The sequence below is a fragment of the Pteropus medius genome, unplaced genomic scaffold (assembly GCF_902729225.1).
Source record: "Pteropus medius unplaced genomic scaffold, Ma_sr-lr_union100, whole genome shotgun sequence".
Lineage (NCBI taxonomy): Eukaryota > Metazoa > Chordata > Mammalia > Chiroptera > Pteropodidae > Pteropus > Pteropus medius.
This window is the reverse complement of record NW_024342471.1, coordinates 14,364,725-14,390,392: the sequence shown is the minus strand read 5'-3', so window position 1 is coordinate 14,390,392 and position 25,668 is coordinate 14,364,725. Positions and strand designations below refer to the sequence as shown.

The following is a 25,668-nucleotide window of genomic DNA, read 5'->3' as shown; positions in this document are numbered from 1 at the left end:
TTAGCAAATTACGAGAGGCACAGGACTGTGGTATTAAGAAGGGAATAGGTTGACACTCAAGAAATTTAGTTGCAGCCTCATGATCTATACTATAAAAATGATGCAGTGTCAGAAATGTATAGGCTTAGAAAATATACCATTCTTAGAATCTTCCTGGGGAAGTAATCACTGAAAAGTTACTTGGGAGCAGCAAAAGGTGAGCTGAAAATCAAGAACTCAGAATGAGGAGATCATGGGATAACAGGGCTGGTAACCATCCCTGGGGCATCTCCAGAAGCCCTTTTCAACTTGTTCCAAAGCTCTCACAGAGAATTTTCATTTCAGCGATTTGTCTCTGATTAAGTATCTTGACTGTTGTGTTCTCAGCTGTATTCCCAGGGCCTCCAGCAGTGTCTGGCACATAACAGGTGCCCCACATACATTTGTTGTACAACAAACTGGTGACATCAGTGAACCAGCAGCCCCGTGGAAAGGATGCCCGCGTCTTTTCCATTGGCACCTAGGTGTAGCTTTGATGCAAACGAGTCCACTCTAAACTGTAATCCCTCACTAAGCCTCTCCTTCAAGAGGAATTCGCCAACCACAGTCACAAGCCCAATTAAGTGCCACAACCCCATAGAAAGCACTAACCCGTGCTGGGGGACGTGGTTATAAGGAAACACCTCACGATGTTCGTGTTGTCTTTCTGTGGTGGGGGATTTTCTCCCCTCCCTTCCATACTTCTGTTTCCCCACCCCCCCCCCACCAGGTATCACTTTATAATGAAAATCAATTAATTGCTATACTACATCCCCAAATTTGATGTTTAGTCATCTCTACAGAAATCCTCCTCAGCGATTGCCGTAGACACTTCTTTGGGCGGTGAGCACAGTAGGCCTCTGGGAAGCTTGTTATAGGTTGAATTGTATCTACTTTTCAAATCCATGTGGTGAAGTCCTAACCCCCATTACCTTAGAAGGTGACTTTATTTGAAAATAGGGCTGTTGCAGATGGAATTGGTTAAGGTCAAGTCATCCGGGAGTAGGTGAGCCCCTAATCTTACACGGATGGAATCTTTATAAAAAGGAGAAGTTGGGAGACAGGCACACGTGCAGGGAGAATGCCATGTGGATTTAAAAGCGGAGATTGGGGCGGTGCTTATGCAAGTCAAGGGGTGCTAAAGATTACCAGCAAACCACGAGAAGCTGCGAGCGAGGCATGGAACAAGTGGCCTCTCTCGGTCCTCAGAAGGAACCAACCCTCATGACACCTGCGTCTCAGATTTGTAGCTTTCGGGACTGGGAGACAGTAACTTTCTGTCGTTTGAGCCACCCAGTTTGTGGGCCTTTGTTCAGCAACCCTATGGCAAATAAATACAAAACTCACTGCCTGCCTGGCAACTGTCAGCCCATAGCTCCCTTCACTCGGTTGCTTCATCTCATTCTGCTCTGTCTTTCCATCTGTGTCCAGGTCTCACCGTGGAGCTGGGGTGGAGCGGACGGGATCATTCCCGTCGGTGGCGTGCAGTATAGAATTCACTGGGCCAGATGGGGCGGACAGCAGCAGGAGGAAGGGGAATCAGTGGGGAGGTGGATGTTTGCATTGTGGTCAAGGTGTCCACAGTCCGAAGTGGATCCTTTGGTGGAAAAAGCGGGACAAGGGAAGGAGACTGGGGCTGGGTGTCGGGAGAAATGTAAGGCTGGGATAGGGAATGAGGTCTGCAGCCGACAAGATTAGAAATGGGTTGAGAAATGACATACGAGAGCCAGAGAGCGAGCAGGTTTGGATGACGGCCGTGAAGACTGTGAGGGGGTCCAGGGACTTGATTTCAAGGGGCCCCAGTTGACAGCCAGGGGACATTCTGGTGGCTTAAAGTACTCAAGCAGGACTGGGGGACTCTTATCTCTATCTGCATAAGTCAGAATTTCTAAGTATCCTCCTCTGCCTGCCTTCTGACATGCAGAGGCAGCTGCGGTCACCTCGCGTGGCAATGAATGCCCCTCCCAGGCTGGCCCACAAGGGATGGAGGCCTTCCTGGAAGTGGGAGTAGGAAGGCAGTTTCATGCGAGGTGGTGGAGGGCAGAGGTCAAGTGTGCAGGCTCTGGACCTGTGTTACAGTGTTATGACTCCAGGTGACCTGTCCCTTCTCGGAAAATGAGGGCAACATCCAAAGGGCGGGAGCTGGCATATTTTCCCTGGGTTATCACGGTCCACCCAAATAGTCTGAGGCTCTGAGAACCTGTTTGTAAGGAAAATGGTTCTCAAACTCACGTGTGTATCAGCACCACCAGGGGGGCTCGTGGACACAAAGGGGGCTGGGCCCTACCCCAGAGTTCTGATTCAAGAGAATTTGGTTGTCTATCAAGTTCCCAGGCGATGCGATGCAGCTGGTTTGGGGGCCACATTTGGAGGACCACTGGCAAAGGGAGATGCTTTTGGGGACAAATTGGGTGAGAGCCATGGCCTGCTTGCGCCTCCTGGGGTCATTTCATGTGTGGAAAGGGACGCTGGGATCTATCTGCGTTATCCTGGTGGTTTGTGGAGCCAACTCTCTAACTCTCTGCTGTGGTCAGAGACCCACAGGAGTACTCAGGGCTGATGCTACTGCTGCGGCTGCCCACACGGCTGACATTTACATAGATCTTACGATGTGCCAGGCGCTATGCTAAGCACTTAACAGACACAGACATATTTCATTCTCATAACAAATCTGTGAGGCAGGTACTAATATCATCATTTTACAGGTGACAAGACTGTGGCTCAGAGAGGTTAAGTAACTGGCCTAAGGTCACACAGCTGGTAGCTGGCAGAGCTGTGATTCGATCTGACAACCGGAATCCAGAGTCTCTGTTCTTATCCTACATTATGCCACTGACCCTTCAGGAGAAACGAGGCAAGAAATGACCCTAGTGATGCTGGCCGAGTTATTTGGCCTTCCTTTGCCCTCCTCCCCTCAAAAAGGGAAATAGCTTTTCCTATCTTAGATGAAAGAAATATCTTTACATTAAAAAAAAAAATACTGTCAGGATTAATTGGATAACAGCTGTCAAATTCTTGTAGCTCCTTAGAGGATGGTAAAAGAGGAGGAATAATTATCGTGCTATTTTCTATGCAGACCCTAGTACCTTTGGGGGAGTCAATAAGCATCTAATGATATTCTTGGTAATTGGCAGTGATTGAAGGAGGACTGCTCACATCAGAGGAGAGGCCTTGTTGGGATTGGGTAGCAGAGAGAGGCTTCACGTTTGATGGTCAGTGGCTACTGCCTCTGGGAGAGGTGGCAGGGAGCCGCCTCAAGCTGGTCAGTTAGCATCCTTCCTGGCCCTGGCTGGAGAGAGGAGGCAGCACCGCTTGTCGATCAGCCCAAGTTTATGGACCCCTGGCCTGTCGGTGTTGGCAGTTAGAGACCAGCTAGTCCCATGGTTCTCAAAGTGTGGCCCATGGATCAGCTGCATCAGCTTCACCTTGAAACTTGGTAGAAGTGCAGATTCTCAGCCCGCTCCTCAAACCTTCTGGGGGTGGTATACAGCAATCTTCCAACAAGCTTTCCAAGGGATTCTGATGCAAGGTAGAATCTGGGAACCACTGTTTCAGAGGGAAATAGCCCTGACTTTGGAGTCACACTCACCTAAGTCTGAATCCTGGCACTGCCATCATCTGGCTGTGTGACTTAGGGCAAGGTGCTGTACCTCGCCATATATCAAGTTCCTCACCTGTAAAATGAAGGTGGGAGGTTAGGGTGGTGATCTATCAGTGATTTGCTTTAGTCCCTCCATGTATTGGAGTCTGTCTTGTTTCTTGGCTTTGAAATAGACTATTTCATCTGCCAGGAACATTCTTTCTGCTGCTTCTTTACCTGTCTGACACTTGTATAACTCTAGGCCCCGATGTAGAATTTATTTGCTCCAGCTGATTGATTGTTGTTTTTTCTTTCTTTTTATTTGTCCTCCCCCAAATCCAGTCTAGGTTAGATACCTCTTTGTATATACACCTTATCACGGAATCTCCCACATCCTTGTAACTGCTTCCTCCCACCTCGTTTGTACTCTACAAGGGCAAAAAGTGCTGACTCTGTTTCTCTAGTGCTGGACACATAGTAGGTACGCAAGTTAATACTTGAGGCTAGAACAAATTTCATTTAATTTACAAAATGCTTGGGTCTAGTGGACTTTGTGAACAAACTGGGGGAGGGCTTAGCCTTCTGCATGGAGCCACGTGGAGAAACTGAGGCACAGAAGTGCTGGCTGACCTATGGATGCAGAGGCAGGGAGAATGAGTAGAGAAAGTAAGTCCTGATGGCTGAGGATTCATGGGGAGAGGGTGTAGAATTGGGATACATACAACCTTTAGCACATCTCGATGGCACAGAGGGGCGCATCTGATATTGGCATTAGGCAGGGTAATACCTTCACCTGAAATGACCACAGCATGGTCTGCAAGAATTAAATAATGTGGGGGTGTCTCGCCAGCACTCGTGGTAAGAAGTGCAATCTAGCACAAACACGGCAGGCATTTTGCAAAACTCAGAGTAGCTCTTCACTTTCATTTATATATATATTCGTTTACTATGGGCAGGGTTAAGGACCTCTTTGAGAAATAGATGGACACTTTCTCCAGGAAAAAAAAAACACAACACAAATCTTTCCCGCTGTTGACCTTGCCACTCAGTGGGTACGTGATTAGGTTGCTTTCACAGTCAGACCCAGTTATGGAAGAAATCAAGGTGTTAGGTAAGGGGAAGGTAAACTTTAATACTTTATGCCACTCCAAGCCCTGGTATTTTAAAGCTTGGGAAATAATAGCAATGACCCAATTTAGTAATGCAAAGGCAGGACAGCGCTATTTTAACAGGCTTAGTCATCTCTTCATTTTGCTTTTTCACTCCAGTTCCAATTGTGTCTTTTCCCATTGCAAATATACGAGGTAATAATCTAGTATTTTCCATGGAGCATGGCAAACATGCTATATATAAGACCCAGTTGAACATTCTGTGAGTGTAATTGGAGCATAAATGTAACTAATCAAAATATTATAATGCCAATGGATGTGTGAAGAGTTTGAAGATTCAAATATATATATATAATTTTTTTTTTTTTTTAGTTCTATGTCATTTCAATTTAGAGGTTTAGAGCTGCGGAAGCAAAGGGCTTGGCCCAATGAATGTCAAAAACGATTTGGTGTCTGAAAATGTTCCTGGCAAGCCTGTTGTTCTCCTTACTCTTAATGTGGCAACAGCTTGACAACTGATTTTATTTCTGTTCTTTCTCACTTTTTCCCCCTTCCTACCAGCAGCGCCAGTTCCCCAGGGCAAGGCCAGCTAACCCCAGGAATGCGTGACCACCCCTTGCCACCAAATACAACACGCCTATTTGTGATGTGGAGCCTAAGACCTAAATGATGATGAGAATTGCCTGGGTTCGAATTTTGGCTCACCTACTAGCTGTGTGGCCTTGGAAAAGTTACCTAACCTCTCTGTGCTTCAGTTTTCTCATTTGTAAGAGAAGGATAATAATAGCAACTATCTCATAGGGTTAAAATTAGAATTAAATGAATGAATATTAGTAAAACGTGGTAGTATGTGTTCGCTGTTGTTGCTGTTATTAATGAGCAGGTGTGACCAGTGAGGGAAAGGAATTCTGTGGGAACACAAAAATTACTACGTTTCTCCAGGAGCAAGACCCAAAGAAACAGGTCTCTATTCCCTCGCCTCTTCTTCAGAAGGAGCCTAGGTTGAAAATTCAAGCCAGTCCTGGCATCAGATTCACCACTAACTAGTCATGTGCCTGGAAATTCTTGGAGCCATAGACTTCTCTAGCTGGAGGAAGTTTAGAAACTCTACCTGTCCAGCAATTTTACAAGTGAAGAAACAGAGCGAGAAGTCCTCGCTCACAGCGTCACCATGTGACTAAACCAGTGGAGACTAAGGGGAGAGTGGCATGACCTGCCCTTCAGTTCTATCTTGACCTTGCCAAAATTTTTGTGATCTTTTCCACATCAAAGACCAATTCGAACGAAGCCTTATGTTTCGCCATTTATGTAGCCGAGTTCTCATTCTGTTGTGTGTTCGGTTCCATTGTTTTTCCATCGATAACATTTATTTTTCCTCCTGGGATGTTGAGATATTACACAGAGATGTTGGGGGAGGTGAGTTACGAAGGTACAAAGGGAGAGAACGCAGGTCCCACTGCGCCCCCCATTGTTTTACCTGGGCCCGTTTTCATCACGAGATCATTGTAAGGTCGAAAAGGAGGATGTCCTGGGAAAATTTTTCATCTTGTTCGGGGCATCAAGGGCATGAGAAGTAGTTAAGGGGTTGTACCTAGTTTAGATTTTATTCTGCTTCGGCCCCGCCTTTCCCCTCGCCTCTCCTTCCTCCCTGCTCAGTGTCCCTTTCCTCACCTGCATTTCCTTTCTCCGGCTCCACCTCCTCCCTCCTTCCTCCTCCCCTCCTGTCCTCTCTCCCTCTGTCCCTCCTCTCCTCCTCTTCCTTTGTATCCACTCTTCTGCTTTTCCTTCTTTTCTTCCTTCTCTCTTCCTTTTCTTTTCTCTCTCCCTCTTTCCCTCTACCCTTCTCTTTTCATCTTTTCAGGGATGGAAGGAGTGTGAGAAACCCAGGTACCTAGTCTTTGGGGGGAAAGGTCCACATATAGAGCCCTTTCCAGCAGCACCTTCAAATCTACTCGCTTGGGTTTAATTTTATTTTTAAACTACATTATCCGCACCCACATGGATTATCAGATAGCTGTTTCTTGGAGAATCGCCCTAACAAATTTGCATATGGAATGCGGAAACCCCAACTTGTTGGTCTGAATGAATGATGACAGAAATAGTTACTTCTTGTTCACACGAACTGACAAAATGGTCACAGTGTTCAGTTCCTTTGAAATTTCAAGATGTATTTTCCCTGTTTTAAATAGCTATTATGTGTCCATTAAACTGTATTAATCCCTCCCTCCCCATTTCCTGGTGTATTAGAAAACAAATTTCTTTGTTTTTTTTTTTTTTTAACACATGATAATTAGATTGCTTTTATTGATAATATGGATAACGTTGAATGATATGTTCATGACCCTGGCCATTGGTAAATTTTCACGTTTATGATTTGCTGAATGATTATTAGTTTTCATGATACTACTGGTAGAACTCTGTACTTCTCTTCCACATTTATTTTCTTACTTTACGGTGCATTGTGTCTTTTGATTTTTTTGTGCCCCCTGCCCTTTTATTGTGACTGGACAGCTAAATTTTATCATTCTGGATATTTAAATTAGGCTTTGTCCAGAATAGCTATGATAGAGTTATGTATAAGGTTAGTGATGCAGAAATACCTATTCTTTGGGCATTAGCGAAAGTCACTGAGAGAAAGTTGTGTTTAAATAAGTTAGTGAAGGACCACACCTGGGCTGGACACGGCGGATTTCAGGCACGGTATCACCTGAGCAAAAACCCAGAACCAGGGAAGTCTGGAGTGTGTGTTAGTTTAATATTGCTGCTGTAACATATTATCACAAATTTCACGGCTTAAAAACAGCACACGTTTTTTTAAATCTTATAGTTCTGGAGGTTAGAAGTCTCAAATAGGTCACACTGGGCTGAAATCAAGGTGTCAGCAAGGCTGTGTTCCTCTCCGGAAGCCCTAGGGGAGAATCCGTTCTCTTGCCTTTTCTTGTTTCTAGAGGTCACCTGCATTCCCTGGTTCACAGATCTTGTCTCTATCTCCAAAGCCATCAAACCTCTCTCTGATTCTGCCTCTGTTGTCTAGAATAGTCTCCCCATCTCAAGTCATCTGATTATCAACTATAATTCCATCTGCAACCTTAATCCCCCTTTGCCACGGAGGTGCCGTATTCACAGATGTGCAGATTAGATGTGCACATCTTTAAGCCATTATTCTGCTTACCACGGAGTAGATGAGGGCTGTGTATGCAAAAGACTTTACTTCTCTCTTCTTCAGTGTCTCTTGTTTTAAAACAGGGATAGTATCGTACCCCCTCGTTGGAATGATAAAGATGCTTAGATCAACGCCTGGCATGGACTAAGTTCTCAATAAACATTACTGATATTAAACATGTTGTAATTGCACTGGGCGCATTATCATCTGGAATGATAAAGATGCTTAGATCAATGCCTGGCATGGACTAAGTTCTCAATAAACATTACTAATATTAAACATGTTGTAATTGCACTGGGCGCATTATCATCTGCTGCTGACTGTTTATTAGGAAATTAACATTTACTGAGTCAAGGCGAGTGTTTCATGTAATATTCACTGAAAACAGACAAACGAAAAAAATTTGACATGTAGCTTTCATTATCCCATTTCATAGATGAGGATGCGGAGGCCCGGGGAGTTTTAGTGACTTGCTCAGAGTCACACAGCTAAGGAATGACAGAAGCGAGACTGATACCCAGTTTCCTTGACTGCAAATCGAGGGCTTATTTTGTGCCACCACAGCTGCCTTGGCCGCGGGCAGCATTTGGGTCTCTGCCGCCGTCCACTCCCTTCACTTAGGTGCTGGCGCTGAAAACTGGCGGGGCCGCTTGTCTGCCGGGACCGCTCTGAGCTCTCGGAGCTCCAGGCGCTCAGCTGCCAGTCGCCCTAGCATACTCATGTAATCTTAATGAACAATGTGCAAAGCCATTAAAAACTCAATTTGGGCTTTCTTTTTACTGCCAACGTGAGGAAATGCAATCGTGAGGTGCTCATGTGTAAACACAATAGCCGCCATCTGCTCCAGAGAAGTGTTTTGCTTCCAAAAAGGGGATCTGTGTTGCAGACACATCAATAACGGGGCGCTTATCGAGGCGTTATTATGCACGAAGGGGAAAAAATGCAAAATTTATGGCCAGCCAGAGAGCACTTCCTGGTTTAATTCAACAATTTTCGATGCTATGTATAATAACTATGAGGAAACTAATGCTGTTTTATGTTTCTTATCACATCAGTGGGTTTTTGAGAAAAAAAAAAAGAAAAGGAAAAAGAATGTATTTACATTCTTTCTCTTTCTTGTTTCTGACTGATCTTAGCATAATGACCGGCTCATTTTTGATCTCCAGGAAACTGACAGTCCCAGGATGATATTAATTAAGCCAACCTGTTGATCAAAGAGGGCCCCACTGAGCTGCCAATATATAAGGGCTTCATTCCTTATCAGTCTCTAAAATGGCAAGCCTATACTCAACTAGAGATATGGGTTCCTTTCTGGAGGATGTGGCCAGCCCTTTAGAAGTAGGGCTAGATGTGGAGGGGACTAGAGATGGCTGGATCCCACCCTCCCATAAGATAATACACTTGCATTGCTGGGTGCTACAGCTTCTTGCCTCTGTGCCTTTACACATACTGTTCCTTCTGTTTGAAATGCACCCCCGCCAAATTACCACCAGGCACGCTTCCACGGCCCGGATCCTGACTGGGAAAGAGGAGTTCAGCTATATACACCCTCGTATCTATTTATGTCTTCTGTGTATACTAACCTGATGTGGCTGAGGGTATTCCTGGGGAAAGGATGTTAGGAGAGAAAAATGGAGCCCTGTGCAGTTAGGATGTAAGAATACTCAAGTGTGTCCTGCAGACTGGAGGGGACCTGTATGCAGGTGTGACTGCGGGGCTATGGATGAATGGAGGAGGAAATCCATCACAAAAGATGATGCCAAAATAGAATTAAGAACTGAACTGTAGGGGGCAAGGTGCTGGCTGAGCAAGCACCCTTGATGGAGGAGGAAAAAAAGCCTTGAGAGTTTGCAGACAGAGCTGTCTCTTGAAACTTGTTGACTTTGGGGTCAAAGCAGCTCTGTTTTATGTCCCCTGAGTGTGTCTCAGAGCAGAAATACACTACCCTATCATTGAGACACCACAACTGACAGTAAGGGTATCTGAGGGATGTGCCTAGAAACACAGTGGGAACAAGGGGATTGCCTTGGGGACTTTCGGGACTACATAGGGAGTATTGCTAGGAGCTGGAAGTTCCTGTAGTTATAGGTGGGGTTTAAAGCTGGTAAGATTCCACTGTCAGGGTTCAAAACATGCTCCCTGGCTGGTGAGGTTTCGCTTCTATTCATTATTCAAATTCCAGCCCAGTTTAGCCCAATCCTGGAAGATGTCCACCTACCCTGGTTGGGTTCATCGCCCCTGCCTCCGTGTCTGTATTCACAGCGGCATGCCACTCCAGTGACGCTCGCTCCACTGTGATCGCTGCCTCGGAGGCATCTTCCTCCGCTGCTACTGCCCTCTCTACACAGTCTGGTTCACTGAGCCCTGGTTCATTTAGTTACTAGCTTCCGGTTCAGAAATTGGGGTTGGGCGCACCTGCGTGGTGGAGTCCAGCTCATGTGCCTGAGTCTTAGCTACAGAGGAGGCTGGGAAAGAGGGCATCTGGCTTTTTCTATTTCCACAGAGAAATATGGACTCTGATTCAATAACTGGTGTGAGGGGTCCCCAAACACAGGAAGGGGGTTCTTCTATTGAGTGGCCAACCACAGGGCAAATTTCTATTCTAGGTCATCAGTCTGATTAATTTGGAGGGTGGCCTGAGTGCAGCCACGTGTGGTTGGTGGTATCTGAAGAGCAATGTGTGGCCATGAAGGTTACAATGGCCAGGAACCCTGATGAGTTTCCACTGCCGAAAGGTGCCGCTTCCCCAGGTCTAGCCCCAAACCTTTTTTTTTCCGTTCAGATTGGGAGCCAAATACTCTGACCCCACATTTTACTTTTTACACCGTATTCTCCCTCTAAGACTCGGGTGAGGACAGGATCTGATACTGTGAGGAGCCTTCTACACTCACGTAAGAGCACTCGGATTTCCTGGGGCACCTGCTGTGTAGACAGTGTATATCCGCTGACTTTTGAATGTGTCTGTCATTCTCACAGCTCCGGGAGTACATGCGTGGTCATATTAACAAAAAATATCTGTGACAACAGAATCACGGCCCTCCGAAGATGTCCTTTTCCCAGTCTCTAGAACCTGTGCCTATGTTACCTTACATGGCAAATGGGACTTCGCCGATGTGTCTGAACTAAGGATTTTGCAGTGGGGAGATTACGCTAGATTGTCTGAGTGGACCCAATGTACGGGGTCCTTATAAGACGGAAGCAGGAGGGTCAGTCAGAAGCAGGAGTTGTGCCAGCAGAACTAGAGATTGAAGTCATGCCCTTTAGAGATGGAGGAAGGGGCCACTGGTCAAGAAATGCAGGTGGCCACGGAATGCTGGACAAAGCAAGGAAATGGATTAGCTTCTGAAGCCTCCAGAAGGAAAACAACCCTTCCAACACCTTGATGTTAGACTTCTGACCTCCAGAACCATAAGAGAATAGATTTGTATTGTATTAAGCCACCGAGTTTGTGGTAATTAGTTACAGCAGCTAGAGGACACTAATCCAGGGTCTAAATCTTTTGTCCTAAGCCTCCTCCTGCTTGTCTGCCAGGCCTCTATCTGCCCTCATAAGGCTCTTCCCTGGGGTCTCATGCAAATAAGATCAGTTGCTTGTGTTGACCCTTTCTGGAATCCTCGTGGAAGCCCACTGCTTGCAAGCCATAGAGGGGGACCCTCACCACAGCTGCGACTGGGGGTGCCCTTCCCCATGTCTCAGTACCCCTCTTCTTGCTGGGCGTGCCACATACTATTGCTGACTTTCCCCCTACTACACCCAGAGGCTACTCTCTTACCTTCCGTCACCTGGATCCCAAAGCAGCGCTGCTCTGGGGTTTCACCAGGACATTCATGAGCGGGACTCCAACCTGCTGTAGCCTTCTGGCCTCTACCCTTCCCTCTTTGGGGGCTTGGCTGGATGGGCAGTGATCATTTTCTTTTCTTTTTTCTTTTCTTTTTCGATTATCTTGTCTATCTCTCTGAACCTTGCACCAAAACACATCCTTTCCTGTCTAGTCTAAGGGCCAGCGCATGCATATTAAGTGACACTAATAAACATTAGGGGCCAGGTGGCTGTGGTGGGGAACATGGTATCTGACCCTGACCCATCCAGCTCTGGCCTTCCTGAGATACAAATTATCTTAATGAAAGTCCAAGATGCCCCTTTCTTTCTCTAGGATTCATTCTTGGAGTCCATTCTCTTCATTCTCGTCTTTCTTTCTGCTTCATTTTACCCAGGGACGCTGCTCTTAATGGTGTTCCTGTTTGGAGCATCTTATAACTTTGCTTGGTAGCTATCATTACTCATCCTATCTCCCTAAATAAAGGGACTCGTAGGAAGCAGGGGCTCTATGGGGGTACCAGAACGATAATGGTAATGCTAGCTGCAGAAATTCAGAATTTGAATGGCTTAATAACCCAACAGTAGTTTATTCCTTGTTTACTGAAGGTCTGAAGTGAGTGTTCCTAATAGGTGGGTGACCTTTCTCAAGGTCATGGCTGTTCAGGGAAATGGGCTCCTTTTTTGGTGACTCTGCTGTCTTAAGCTCTTGAAAGCCTGTGCTTATAGCTGCTGGGTGGAAAGACGATGGAGTAGTGATTCTCACACCTTAATGTGTAACAGACCACCTAAAGATCTTGATAAAATGTAGATTTGGATTCAGTGGGTCTGGGGTGGGGCCTGAGGTTCTGCATTTCTTACATGCTCCCAGGTGATGCTGAGGCTGCTAGTCCAAGGACCATCCTTTGAGAGATAAGATGAAAGAGGATCGACCAGTAGGGGTCAGGGGAAGATGGAGGGAGGCAGCTTTTATGGACCAAGCCTGGAAGCGGCACAGTTCGTACTTAGACCCCATTGGCTAGAACCCAGTTGCATGGCCCCACCACACTAAAAAGGGAGGCTGGGGAATGTAGTCCAGCTATGTGCCCAGAATGAAGAGGACAGTTTCGTTAACTAGCCAGCAGTTTCGGCTCCATGGATTGTTGATGGCGTGCCAAGCACTTCGACCAGCTCCACCCTCAGGGAAATGCCGCACCTTCTATCAACTATCACGGGAGGCAGCATGATAGAGACTATCTCGAGTTTGATGGGAGCGGATGGCAGTTATATGGCGCCACCTACTCAGTGAGCCTGCCTCACCGCTGGAGCTAGGATGAAATAAGCGGGAACCTGAGCTGGTGGAAAGGAAACCTTCTTGACTTTCTTGTACGCAGCCTGGTGGGAATGGGCAGGACGATGGGAGCTGAAACGTCCACGGGGCGTCATGGGATTCTGAGTGCAGAGAGCCAGACGCTGCCTACTTCTCAAGCTGCCTTCCCTCTCCTATTCCTTTGTGGCAGCGGCAGCCACCCCGCCTCTGTGGGACTTGTGGGTCATCACTCACCTGCCCAGGGAAACCTCCTGGGACCCTGCGGGATGTTGGCCAGCAGACAGCTGTAGGCATGGATGCTAGCTAGCTTGGCATCACTCTGTGCCTTAGTTTCCCCTGCGGTGGTTTCTTCCTTGCTGCCTCCCTGGAAAATGGTGATAATTAGCGATAACAGCTGACAAGGGACATCTCCCCCTTATTCTGTGTTACTGCCAAGCCCTAACCTAGGGAACTTTACTCTCTTGGAAACATGTGGAAAGATGTCACCTTTGCGCCACTTTCAAGTGGCTCCCACCCCAAGTGGGTGAGTTTTCTGATTGGTGGGATGGCGAAAGTCTGATAGCCATTGGTTCAGGTTTCTGTCTTTGCTACCTTGCTTCTTGTTGGTTTATTTTTGTGATGAGCCCATCCAATATCCCTAAGGAGTCATCCCTTAAAAATAGCTCTGACTATAGGGATCTGGGCGGAGTCAGAAGGAGGGAGCCCATGATCATCCGGCTGCTCTGCGTGCTGGTTTAGGGAAGAAAATATAGGAAGCCTACTTTGGCTTCAAGTCCTAGTTACTTTCTCAAATCCAGCTTTGGGAATAATGAAGTGGAGCTTTTGAACAATGCCTCTCTTTTGTGTCTATTTTTAAATTCATTTAGAACCCAGAGGAGACGGGCTATGAATGACTAGTACCTGCCAGAAGCCCAACAAGATATGGATTGTCCAGCACTTATTAGCTGGCAGCTGTTAGTCCTTTCGGTATTAGGGTGAAAGATTGAGGCTCCTTATAGCTCTAGCGGCTCATCTTGGTTGAAGGTAAATAGTCTTAAGGTTTCTCTCTGAATTGAAGATTCTAGTGGTAAAAATTAGATTTCAAAGCAACAGTGGTTCTGTAGGTAGGGATATTCATCCCAGAATCATCCGAGTTTATCTACTGTGTTTTATGATGCAATTGATTTCATAGAATCATAGGACTTTAAGTCACAGCGTACAGCCCTCACAGTTGATCATGAAGTTTTCTTCGACATCTCAATTTGTCCAGGCTCTATTTAGCCACCTGCAGCGATAGGGAGCTCACTTTGTCCTCAGCAGTCAATCCCATTTTGCACCAGCTCTACTTGCGAGAAGGTCCTTTGAACTAGAATGTGCCTCCTGGTGGTTTCTTTCCTAAGTCTGCCCTCTCGGGCACCTTTATCAGTTAGCGATTGCCACGATAATGCTGCTTGACGAACCAAGAGGAAACTCAGTGGAGAATAACACTAAGCATTTTTCGCACGCTCGTGGTCTGAGCATCGAGTGTGGTTCTGCTGATCCAAGTTGGGCTTGTGGGTCATGTGGCTGTGCTTCCGGCTGCGATGGTGGCATAGTGTGGCACTTCACTACTGGTTATGCTCAGTTCTCCACGTGAGTCTGTTCTGGATCCCAGGCTGAAAGAGGCACCAGCTGCTACCTGGGATTCACTTTTCCCATGAAAGGTGGCAGTAGTTCAAGAGGGCAAGCCCAGAGAGGCACACACGTTGATTGAAGCAAGTGCACTCCAAAGTCACAGGATGGCGACACGCTCTCTGCCTTTTCTGGGAGGAATCACAAAGCCAGAGGCCAAGGACGTGGAACCAGGGAGGGATGATGAACTAGAAACCATCGTTTACCCTGTCCAAGCAACTCAAAAGAGGCTCACTTCCTTTGTAGGAGACAGGCGTTTTAATGCTCGAGGAGAGTAGTCATGTTCTCTGCGATTGGTAATAATAGCATAAAGTTTGAGATTGGAGAGAATCTGGGTCTCATCCCTCCCTGCCTGAGTGGCCCAGGGCGAGTCACTTGATTTTTAAATAAAATGAAAATTTTTCTGTCTCCCAGGGTCACTCAGAAGATTAAATTGAATAATGCAAAAGTAAGACACCTGGCATCATGCTGGTACTCCTTAAGTGCTCAGTATTACTTACTCTCCGTTCCAGGCTGAACATCTTCCAGCTGGTTCTCACATTTCTTCAGGCTTTTCCTTGCTTTCTTGAATATATCCTACTTTTTATATGCCTTCCTCTGATATGACATTCCCTGTACCGAATGCAAGGCTCCAGGTGGAATATATTGGAACAAGGATACCTCCCGTACTGCCGAGGTTCTGTTTCCACTGAGACAGCCCAAGCTTGCATGGGGTTACGTTTTACCTCATTTCACCCAGGGGGGTTGCAGTTAACTAAATTCCTAAGTTTTTATTCCATGTTTACTTCAGGATCTGCTGGGTACAATTTTTCTTCTGTCAATGTTTATAGGCTGTCTACTTTGTAAAATACATCGTACGTGTTACTATCTCTTTATTCTTAAAACCGCCTATTGACAAGAGTTTTTAGTTTCCAATTTCAGAGGAAGATACTCAGGTTGAGGGAGGAGATGTGGCTTCCTCAGTATCCACCAGACCCTCCTAGAGTGACTTGATTTCTCGCCACCATGTTTATAAGTGTAACTGATTTTCAGAAGGATTTTTCTTTCTCTCTCCTTGTCTGCTTCTCGTCTCCTTTGTGGATCTCTAGGATCCTTCATGATGGTGAACAGCTCTGGGAGGGCCTCTGGCCAGAAGGCCCACCTTCTCCTGCCTACCCTGAAGGAGAATGACACCCACTGCATCGATTTCCATTACTACTTCTCCAGCCGCGACAGGTCCAGCCCAGGGGCCTTGAATGTCTATGTGAAGGTGAACGGCGGGCCCCAAGGGAACCCCGTCTGGAACGTGTCTGGGGTCGTCACCGAGGGCTGGGTGAAGGCAGAGCTTGCAATCAGCACCTTCTGGCCGCATTTTTACCAGGTATGATGTTTTACCATGGTCTGATTTAAAAAATAAATAAATCTATATACCTCTTGCCTGCCTAGAGTTGTCAAATTGAGCAAGGACTTCATTTACTTACTTGTTCAACTTGTGTTTCCTGAGCTTCTCTTCCTAGCCTGGCCCTGCAGATACAGAGGTGAACCAGCATAGCCCCTGCCTCCCTGGAGCTCATGGTCTGGAGGAGGAGGCCAATATACAAATAAATAATTATGATATAGTAGGATGCCTGTGGGTTCCTCGGCATGCTGGAGGAACACAGACATTGAAGCATTTTACAAAATAATTGTGAAGGAGATGCTATTATCTGATGAGGAAGATGCTATTAGTGTCCCTGTTTTACAGATGAAGAATTTGAGGTTCAGAGAGAGGAGGTAACTAGTCAAAGATCACTCCCAGTGAAGAAGGTATCCGGGGGAGGGGAGAAGGCAATTAGGATGGCTTCTACGAGGAGATGACAGGTAGGCTGAGTCTTGAAGGGCAAATGAACAATTATTGAAAAAAGAAGGCGAAGGCGTTTGAGTTGTCAGGGTGGGCCATAGGCTGGAGGAGTGAGTGAGAGATTTTGGCAGAGTTTGGAAACTCTTAAGTCGATTATGGGTAGATTGCAAAGGAGATATACAGGGAGCTAAGGCTGCAGGAGCAAGTAGGTCGTGGGAGTTTCAATGCCAGGTTTAGGAGATTAAATTTGTTCACTAGTCTAGGGCAGTGCTGCTCAAACTATCTGTGGTGAAAGACCAGTTCCCCCCTCAACACATTGTGGACCGATACTTTTATGAATGGCAATAAAAATATCACAGCAGTGCCATTTAAACAACATTATTAAGGTACAATCTATATTTCATAGAATCCACTCATTTTAAGCGTGCAATCCAGTGATTTTTAGTAAAGCTACCGATTTGTGCAGTCATCATCATAAACCAGTTTTAGAATGTTTTCATCATCCCAGTAAATCCCTTGTGCCTATTTGCAGTTAATCCCCTTGCCCGCTGTTAAAAAGTTTTAAGTAAGAAAGTGCACTAGTCAGATCTGCATTTCAGAGAAATTTCTCTACAGTCTAGAGCAGAAGATGGACTTGAGAATGGCAAGGTTAGTGGCCGGGAGGTTCTTAGACATCCATCAGTTCAACAACATCCACGGTAGAGTCCTTTCAGATGCATCTGAAAGCAGCCATAGACAATAAGTAAATGAATGAATGTAGTTGTGTTCCAATAAAACTTTATGGACAAAAGCAAGTGATGGGCCAGATTTGATCTCCGAGCCATAGTTTGCTGAATTCTGATGTAGGTGATAAAGCTATGGTCTAGAGCTGGACACTGAAGTTCAAGAGCACACAGCAAATCACTGGCAAAACTAGATCCAGAACCCAGATGCCCCAGCCCCAAGACTCTCTCCCCTTGTATGCCTGAATATAAATACCAAGTGTCTCTGTTAGCCCATGGATACCTCCATGAAGGCCTTTGGGTTCCAATAAGAAACCCCTACCTACTGAGGGCCTGATGCAAATGGGAACAGGGTGGGTCTATAGGTATAAGTATAATGAGCAGGAAAAGTGGAGAGGGACAGCCCTCTCCACTGGCCATGCTCTTTGATGGGGTATAGAGGAAAAAAGGATATTTCTCAGGCATCCCCATGTCTCAGCTCTATGGTAAGCCTATTGCTTCTCATTGATCTGTATTTATTATTTATCTGTATAGTAACTCCTGGGTTGGATAGCAACATGTCCTGTGTTTCAGAGTCAGGGATAGTATTGGTAAACTGAGGTCTAGGTCCTCTGGCTCCAAGTTCGGTGTCCCATCTTTAGGGAAAACAGCTCCCTCATTCTGAGAAGCTTCTGCTCACTAGCATTGGAATGTCGGATGTATCTCATCCTCATTTCAAGTCACAGTTCTCTCATTTGTAAAACGGAGAAGGTGATGTGTCCAGTGCAGGGTTTCTCCGTGGATCAAATGAGAGCATATGTACGACATCACGTCAGACTGTCATGGGCCTCAGCAATTGTTGGCAGGAAGGGAGGAGGAAGAAGAGAAGGAAGAACAAAAAGTGGAAGGAGGCCATTTTTAAAGAAATACCCGCTGTGGCTGAGCCGTCCTCAGTAAGCTCTGAGCTGGCTCCGTGATAAGCAGCCTCATCTGGGAGAATTTTCTGCTTTTCAACTTGTTGGCACTATAGACCATTACATTACATTACATTTCCTCTGCTCTGAGCTTCATAGTGAAAAAGCCACTAAGGCGCTGAGAGCAGCCGTTTAGAAAAGACGTGTGCATCACACACACACACACACACACACACACACACACACACTTCTCTCTCTCTCTTTCTCTCTCTTTCTCTGTCTCTCTCTCTGTCTCTCTCTCTCTCACTCACTCACTAACTCACTCACTCACTCACTCACTTTCTGGTGGATAGTCCCATGGCTGAGCACACATACCTGCCTGCTCCCAGACTCACCCCTCACTCAAGAGCGCTCATACACACACACGTCCAGGGGAGAGAACAAGGGGCATATCCGGAGATTCAAAGACACTTGCAGATGGATTTTCAATTTCACCAGACCCCAAGATCTGGTCCTGCATGTAAGATTCCCTGGACTAAATGCAATTTTGGTTTTCAGCAGTGCTGGTCTTCAGATCCTGATGGCTTATGTATTCATTTATTAAAGTCATATTTCACAGTCCTAAAATTGACTTTTAGCTCCGTAATAAACGGAAATTTTATCTTTCTTATTAGTGGGCTTTCTGGTACCAGGCCTTCAGCAAGGCCTCTGCTAAGAATGTCCCTCTGCCACTCACCCCTTCACTTACTGTCTCTCGGGAGAGCAGGGGCTTATCAAATGCCACTTAAGACGTGCTTCAGATTGCTGCCCCTTTCCAGGTGATAGTCATTCTGTTTCATCTTTTTAAAGATTCTGAACTTTTCCATCCCAAGATTTTAAGAAATAAGAGAACTTTTCATTAATTTGGCAGCCGCTTGCTCACTCTGTATCACCTGCCTAGGTGAAATTTTTTATTCAGCACTTGTAGTTGCTCTGACGACTCCTGAAATTTAGGACTCACCTGACTTGGATTCAACTGTACTTGAAGGCTTTTCTTGGGAATTCCCTTGGCATCCAGCATTTTGTAGGTTTAGTGGCTTCATGCAGAATTCAGGAGGGCACATCACAGGGAGAGGGCCCCTTTTCCCACCCTTCCAGCTCCACCCCATTTCCTGTTTTATCCACCCACTCCACTGCTAACCAACCCCTTCCCATGGAAATATATACGGTCCTCTTCCTAAGAGGAGTCCTTATGAGCCAACATTTTTCTATCTCTTATCTTTCGAGAAAATGTTTGCAGCCCCCTGAAATTTTTACAGTAATACTCTGCTGGAGGACTACAAAAGGTGAGGATAAAATGCCAGGCCAGGTCACTTAAACCATACCATGACATATCCACAGCCTCCCTCACGCACGCAACCTGCTTTTTGGCGGGGTCGAGGGTGACTGATCTCTGAGCCTGTCTTGGGAAATTACTTCCTGGCTTTGACCAGGACGAGCTTTGCATGGTTCCATGCAAGCCCCATCACTCTAACACCAGGATGCCACTAGGTTCTATCTGCTGGAGAATGTGTAGCTGGCAGTAGATCCACAGGGTGGCCTCGGGGTTGAAGAATGTCCGGCAGAGAAGTTGAGATTCCTAGACGAGGCCTCCTGCTCCAGCCCCTATACCAGGCCCCCTGCCTCACACACCCGCACGGAGCATCACTGGGTGTTGGGCAAAGCCTACTGCTGCCCCATGCCCGCATCCTGCTCCCCACCCCCCCGTAAACAGGCAGCACTAGAGTAGCCCCCACAATTCTTTACTCGCTCCTCTGACTCCTCCCACTCCTGGCTTTTATTCCTCAAGGGCCTTGTTTTGAGTTTCCTTGTAAGTATGCTTGGCTTGAAGATGACCATTCTCCTTCCCCCAGAACACCTGGGGAACCCAGGTCCTTGTAGCATAGTGTCCTGGCCTTAACCTTGTACCCTCGTAGTATCTGTCCCCGGGAACAGGAGCTGGCTAGGCACTGGGTGGGGTCTTCCTGACCTGAGCCCTCACCCCAGAAGCGCATCGCAGGGTGATCATCTCCACCCGAGGCTGCAGGTGTCTTCTAGGGCACCTTCCAACTTGAATGCAGGATCCAGTACCCACATTCTCCCCAACTTTGTTGGCTGAGAACTTGGCCCAGAGGGTCGAGCTGCAGGTGTTTCACCTGCTTTGCCTGAACCAAATAAGATGGAGCCCTGTCCTGCTCTTCTATCTGAGCGGTCTGACTTCTGTCTCATCAACAGGGAGAATTCAGGATGACCCTCACATTTTTCTTGATGTCTGAACAGCTCTGGTGGTGCTGCTTCTCTGTAAGCTGCTCCTGCAGCGTCTTGCTGCAGCCAAACCTGATTTCTCTGATCGTGTTCCGCAGCACTCTGCCCTATGGCTTTTCACAAAAACTTCTCAAGACCGGACTTGCATCTGAAGGTCCTAACCCATGGTCAGAAACTTGAACCCTAGTAATGATTCGTATGGCCAAGTTCCTGTACAGAACTGTTAAGCCTGCAACGTGGCTGAGGGGTTGGTTGGAGCTTTGGGGCTACCTGGGATTTCTAGCAGGTGACCCTGCCAGCTTACTCCTAGTGCCCATCGCTTCTCCATGACTGAAGCCTGCCACCCTGTAATATTTCGGTGACATGTTGTAGCTGCCATTAGAGATCTCCCTCTCTGGTCCCTGGCGTGGTGGTCTCCAGGATTGACCCTTGTTTTTGGAAACAGGCAGCTGGCCCAGGAATTTGGATGTGGGCTTGAGCGCTAATCCCATGTGAGAGTTCAGTGTTCAGGGCACCTGCCTCAGCAGGTGAGTCCAGGTAGGCTCTGGACGGTCCACGCCCACCCAGTATGAACCTTCCTTTTTTTTTTTTCCTTTTTTGGGAAGAAGGGTACACTCCCTGGCACTATTTCTGATACACCTGGTATCTGCATTGCTGACCCTCCACTCCTCAGGCATCGAGGGGTCTGTTTCATGGCTGACCTTCCACTCCTCAGGCATCGAGGGGTCTGTTTCATGGCAGGTGGCATGACATTTTTTTTTAAAATCTAATTCTTGAGTGGCATGCTAAGGACAGGACCCTCTTGGCCACTGCACATTTTGCGAATATTCTAGTCTGAGCCATCTCGCAGTAATGGGGAGGACTTTCCCACTTCTGCTGTGGGAGGTGCTTCATTCTCAGCTGCATTCAGAGCCTGCCCATTGCTATAAACGTACTGTAGACCCTGATTCTAATGCCTTGTGAGACTGGAGCCTTCATCAAAGATTTTGTGAGCTGTTGCAGTTTCTTCTCTCTGCTTCCATACTTGACCCCGCCCCCCGCTCCCCTTCCCCAACTTCCTTGGCTCCTGCAACCTTACTTGCCTCTTCATTTCCATATACTTCCACGTGTACCCAAAGCCCAGCTTCTCTATCTGTTCCTGCTGGTCATGACTCGCAGCAAAGAGTCTGTTGAGTGTGGGAACTTTAGTGGAAACTTGGGGTGGGGATTGCAGGGCGTAGTCACATGCATAGCCCATTCCATTTTTCCTCTCCCCAGATTTACCACCATTCCCTGCATTTTTCCCTCTTACTTCTCACTCTGCCCTCTAGAGAAAAAGCAATAGTATTAGTAACACTTATCAATATCTTACCATGCGTATCGTAAACACTTTATAATGATCAAGTCATTTAATAGAAAGCCAGAACATTCTTTCCCTTGTTTCTTACAGAATATTACTCTCCCGTATTTGAGAAACCTAAGCCTCACCTACCCCGTGCTCTACAAAAACATTCCTAAGAGGAATTCTGGTGAATGAAGGCTACTCTATCTCGTAATGGAATTCTTATTTCCATATTTCTTATTTCCGCAAAGGAAAGGAGAACAGCGAATAAATGTGTGTTTCACTATCACACATTTATTCTCTCATGATGAGCCTTGTGTTCCTTCATGGAATATTTGTTAATAGGTATGACATAGGTTAGATACTGGGTGATGATGTGAGAAATAGTTAACGTGTGAGAAGAATTTAATTAAGTTAAACTTTGGTTTACTGGGGGGAAAAGTCAGAATTCTTCTTAACCAGGTGTTTTGACTCAATGAGAGTTGGAATGCTTTTCAGCATTCAGTAACGGGGCTGGCCATGTCCTGCGAACCAGGAGACCAGGGCCTCGGTCCTCAGTCCACGTCCGGCTCCCTTTCTGGGCTTCAGTAATTCAACTGATTCCACCTCTTAGGGCTGTTGAGAGGTTAAATGAAGACCATATAATAAACGGTCAATACTGTAGACCTTTGTTACTGTGGTCATATTTCTCTGTTTTTTATTATTTTTATTATCATTCGGTTTTAGTTGATGAGGTGCCTCTTCTGGTCAATAACAACCCTTCCTCTGGTACCTTGACCCCAAATGAGTCCTGCCCCATCTAGAATCATGTTTCATCGATTCCTCACCCCCTAATATTTTATGCTATTTCCTTTCTTCATTCCTCTCTACTTAAAATCATGTTCCTATCTCTACCATTCTAAAAAAAATCTCTATTGGGCTTTTAGCACTTGGCCTTGGGCTCTTCTCTGAACTATCCATCTGTCTTCCAAGGTGATCTCATGTAGTTCTATAGCTTTAAATGACATTCAGATGCCAAAGCTACCACAGTTCTAACTCTGGTTCCTAAATCACCCAGGAGCTCCGGCAACAATGTCAGCAGCTTCCTACTCAACATACCCATGAAGATGTTTACTTGCCATTTCAAACTTAATGTGGCCAAAAGGAAATCTTGACAGAGCCCGTGCACACCCATTCATCGAGTCATAGCCCCCACGTCAGTGCCATCAGCCTAGCAGATTCTGAGTCTTCTCTTTCTTTCACTCTTCTCCTTTTAATCTAACAGCAATTCTTTTCATTTTTACCTTTGAAATATCTCGCAAACCATCGATTTCTTCATTTTCCATAGCCATCCCCGTCATCAAAGTCATGCTCATCTTCCGATTGATCGAATGACTACAATAGCCAACTGGTAGGTCTGTTTGTTTCATTCTTGCTCAACCTCCCACCTCCCAGTCATTTTCCACAGAACAGCCATGGCGATTATCTTAGAAAGTAAATTAGATTTTATCACTTCCCTGCTTATAATCTTTTAGCCACTTAGAAGAAAATTCAAGCTCCCTACTATGTTTTGTAAGACCCCATGTCACCTGACTTCTCGATACTCCAGCCTTGGGTTGTGCCTCTCTTGCTTACTATTTCCCAGCCTTTTCTTTTGTGTTCCCAAATCATCTCCAAGATCTTTCTTGCCTCGTGGACTTTGCACTCACCATCACATCTTCCTTGACCGGCCACTTTCATCCTTCTGGTCTCATCTTAAGTATCACCTCCTTAAATTTCTCCCCAGGCCACTCTAAGTAAAATAGACCCTCGTCTTAGTTACTCTTAATCACAATATCCACTTTATTTCCTTCATGATGCCAATCACAAAATGAGTTTAATTTTACATATTCATTTGTTTAATTTCCATTTCCATTCACTAGAAGGTGAAATTTATCAGAGCTAGGACCTTAATTGTTGCGTTCACTTTTATTGCCCCAGCATAAACATCGTCTCGGTGTCTGGTACAGAGGAGGTTCTCTTTAAATGTTGAATGAATAAATGAGTAGATGACTGACTGACTGACTGACTGACTGACTGAAGACACTGTTCCTTTTCCTAGTGGGTTTAGAGTTTAGGAAATGAAATGACTTACAAACAAACGATATGGGTGATGGGTGATAATAGTGATAATATAGCATGAAGGGAGATATGAAAATGTGCCATAAAGCATTTAATTTTTATTATAATTGTAAAATAGCTTATCTTTATTTTAGAATATTTGGAAAATCTAAAAAAAGTGTAAAGAAGAAAATATTCATTACCATAACCTCCCTAGTGTCATTTAAAACATTGCATTCATAGATTATTACCATTCCTACTTCATCTTTTGTGAATTGCCTGCCGAGGTCACTTGCCAATTTTTCTTCTGGAGAGTTTATTTATGTTGTTGAGTCTCAAGAATTCTTTATGAAACAGGTCATTTACCTTTTCGCTGGCATATGTCTTACAGATATTGTTCTCAACTTGCCATTTGACTTTTACTTTTGTTTCATACTTTTGTTAACATATAAAATGTACTTTGACATTACAGTTATTAAGAAGGTGTTGTATATTTAAGAAATACATAATGTTTCAATTTTAAGAAATTGATTTTTAAGCTTTTGTCATTAATTTCTAGCTTTAGCAAATTTGATTGAAAATGTGCAGACCTAAACCTATACAGTTTCTTCTTTGAGGAATTCATTGAAGCTATACTTTAGCCTATCATATGCTATTTGTGTAAATAATCCATGAGCATTTGAACAGAAATTTCATTCTTTATACTTATTAACATATATTTAGTAAATGCATTATTATTTAATTTATATACATACTTGATAGATTTATTTTTATTTGGTCAACATCTGAAACATAGGGTAAATAAATATAAATGGGTTTTATTTAAAATATAACTATTGTTTATTTTTCCCATCATTTTTTCCTTTTAAGTCTATTCGCTCATGCATTATTTTTTAAATGACCATTTTTATCCACTTAATAGTTTTTCTTTTTCTTTTGGTTTAAATTCTACTTTGACGCTTTTGCATTATTTTTGCAACAACTGTTCTGTTTATTTGCATTTCCCTATTATTTCCCTTTGTTCAACTTGTTATTCTTAAAGTTACTGAGTCATTCTGTTTTAAATGTTTATATTATAACATACAATTAGACTTTGTCTATTTAGACAGTTTGAGAGCTTTTCTCTTTTAATGTATTTATATTTATTGTCACAAATATTTTTTCTTATTTTCGTCATTTGTGTTACACAATTTAAATGCGTTTATGCTATTTCTTTTAAAATATATTTTCTGTATTTGTTCTATTTTCTTTCATTTTTTTTTCCTGTAGACTTTGCTTTTGGTTTCTTTTGAATTATTAAAAATATAATTAGGTATGTGATTCTTTATAGAAAGGTCATCTGTTGCCTTCCTTCTCTTCAGGATCGGGCAGCTATCACACTTTTTATTTCTGCAGACTTTTCTCCTACTACCTGCACAGTTTTGTGTGTTAACTCTCTCTGAAGGTCTGTCTCAGTAAACCCCTCTTCAGTAAACCCCTTTTCAGCAGCTCCCCAGAGCTAGCATCACCCCCTCAGCTCTGCCTCAGATCATCAGGCAATTAGATTCTCATAGGAGCACCGGTTCCTGGTGCAAAAAGGCTGGGGGCTGCTGGTAGAGGAGTGAAGAGCTGGGTTTGGGGATTATCGGTGAACTGGCAACCATTTAAGGAAGAGGAGGTCTGCATTTGAAGGCTGGATATAGAAGGAGGAATACTTACAAAGAAATCTATGGTAGAATAGTCCCAGACTTATGAGAAAAGTCATGACAGCAAAGTGTCACCTGAGCCTAAATAGAAGATAGACTCAGAAAGGGAGCTGCTATCAACATTGACAATTGTAAACAAAGACCAAGTATTAATAATTATTTTAGCAAACATTTATTGAGGTCCTACCATGTGCCACACATATTTCTAAGTAGTGTATTAA

At 45.0% G+C, this 25,668-nt stretch overlaps 1 protein-coding gene across 2 annotated transcripts in view; it reads left to right on the top strand.

Annotated features, from left to right (window-relative positions):
• The window catches only part of PTPRT (protein tyrosine phosphatase receptor type T), a 937,324-nt gene that overhangs the window by 308,348 nt on the left and 603,308 nt on the right, over positions 1-25,668 (top strand). For both annotated transcript variants that reach the window (XM_039864357.1, XM_039864356.1), the window contains exon 3: positions 15,734-16,005. In XM_039864357.1, the coding sequence (XP_039720291.1) occupies positions 15,734-16,005 (272 nt within the window). The remainder of the gene's footprint in view (positions 1-15,733; positions 16,006-25,668) is intronic.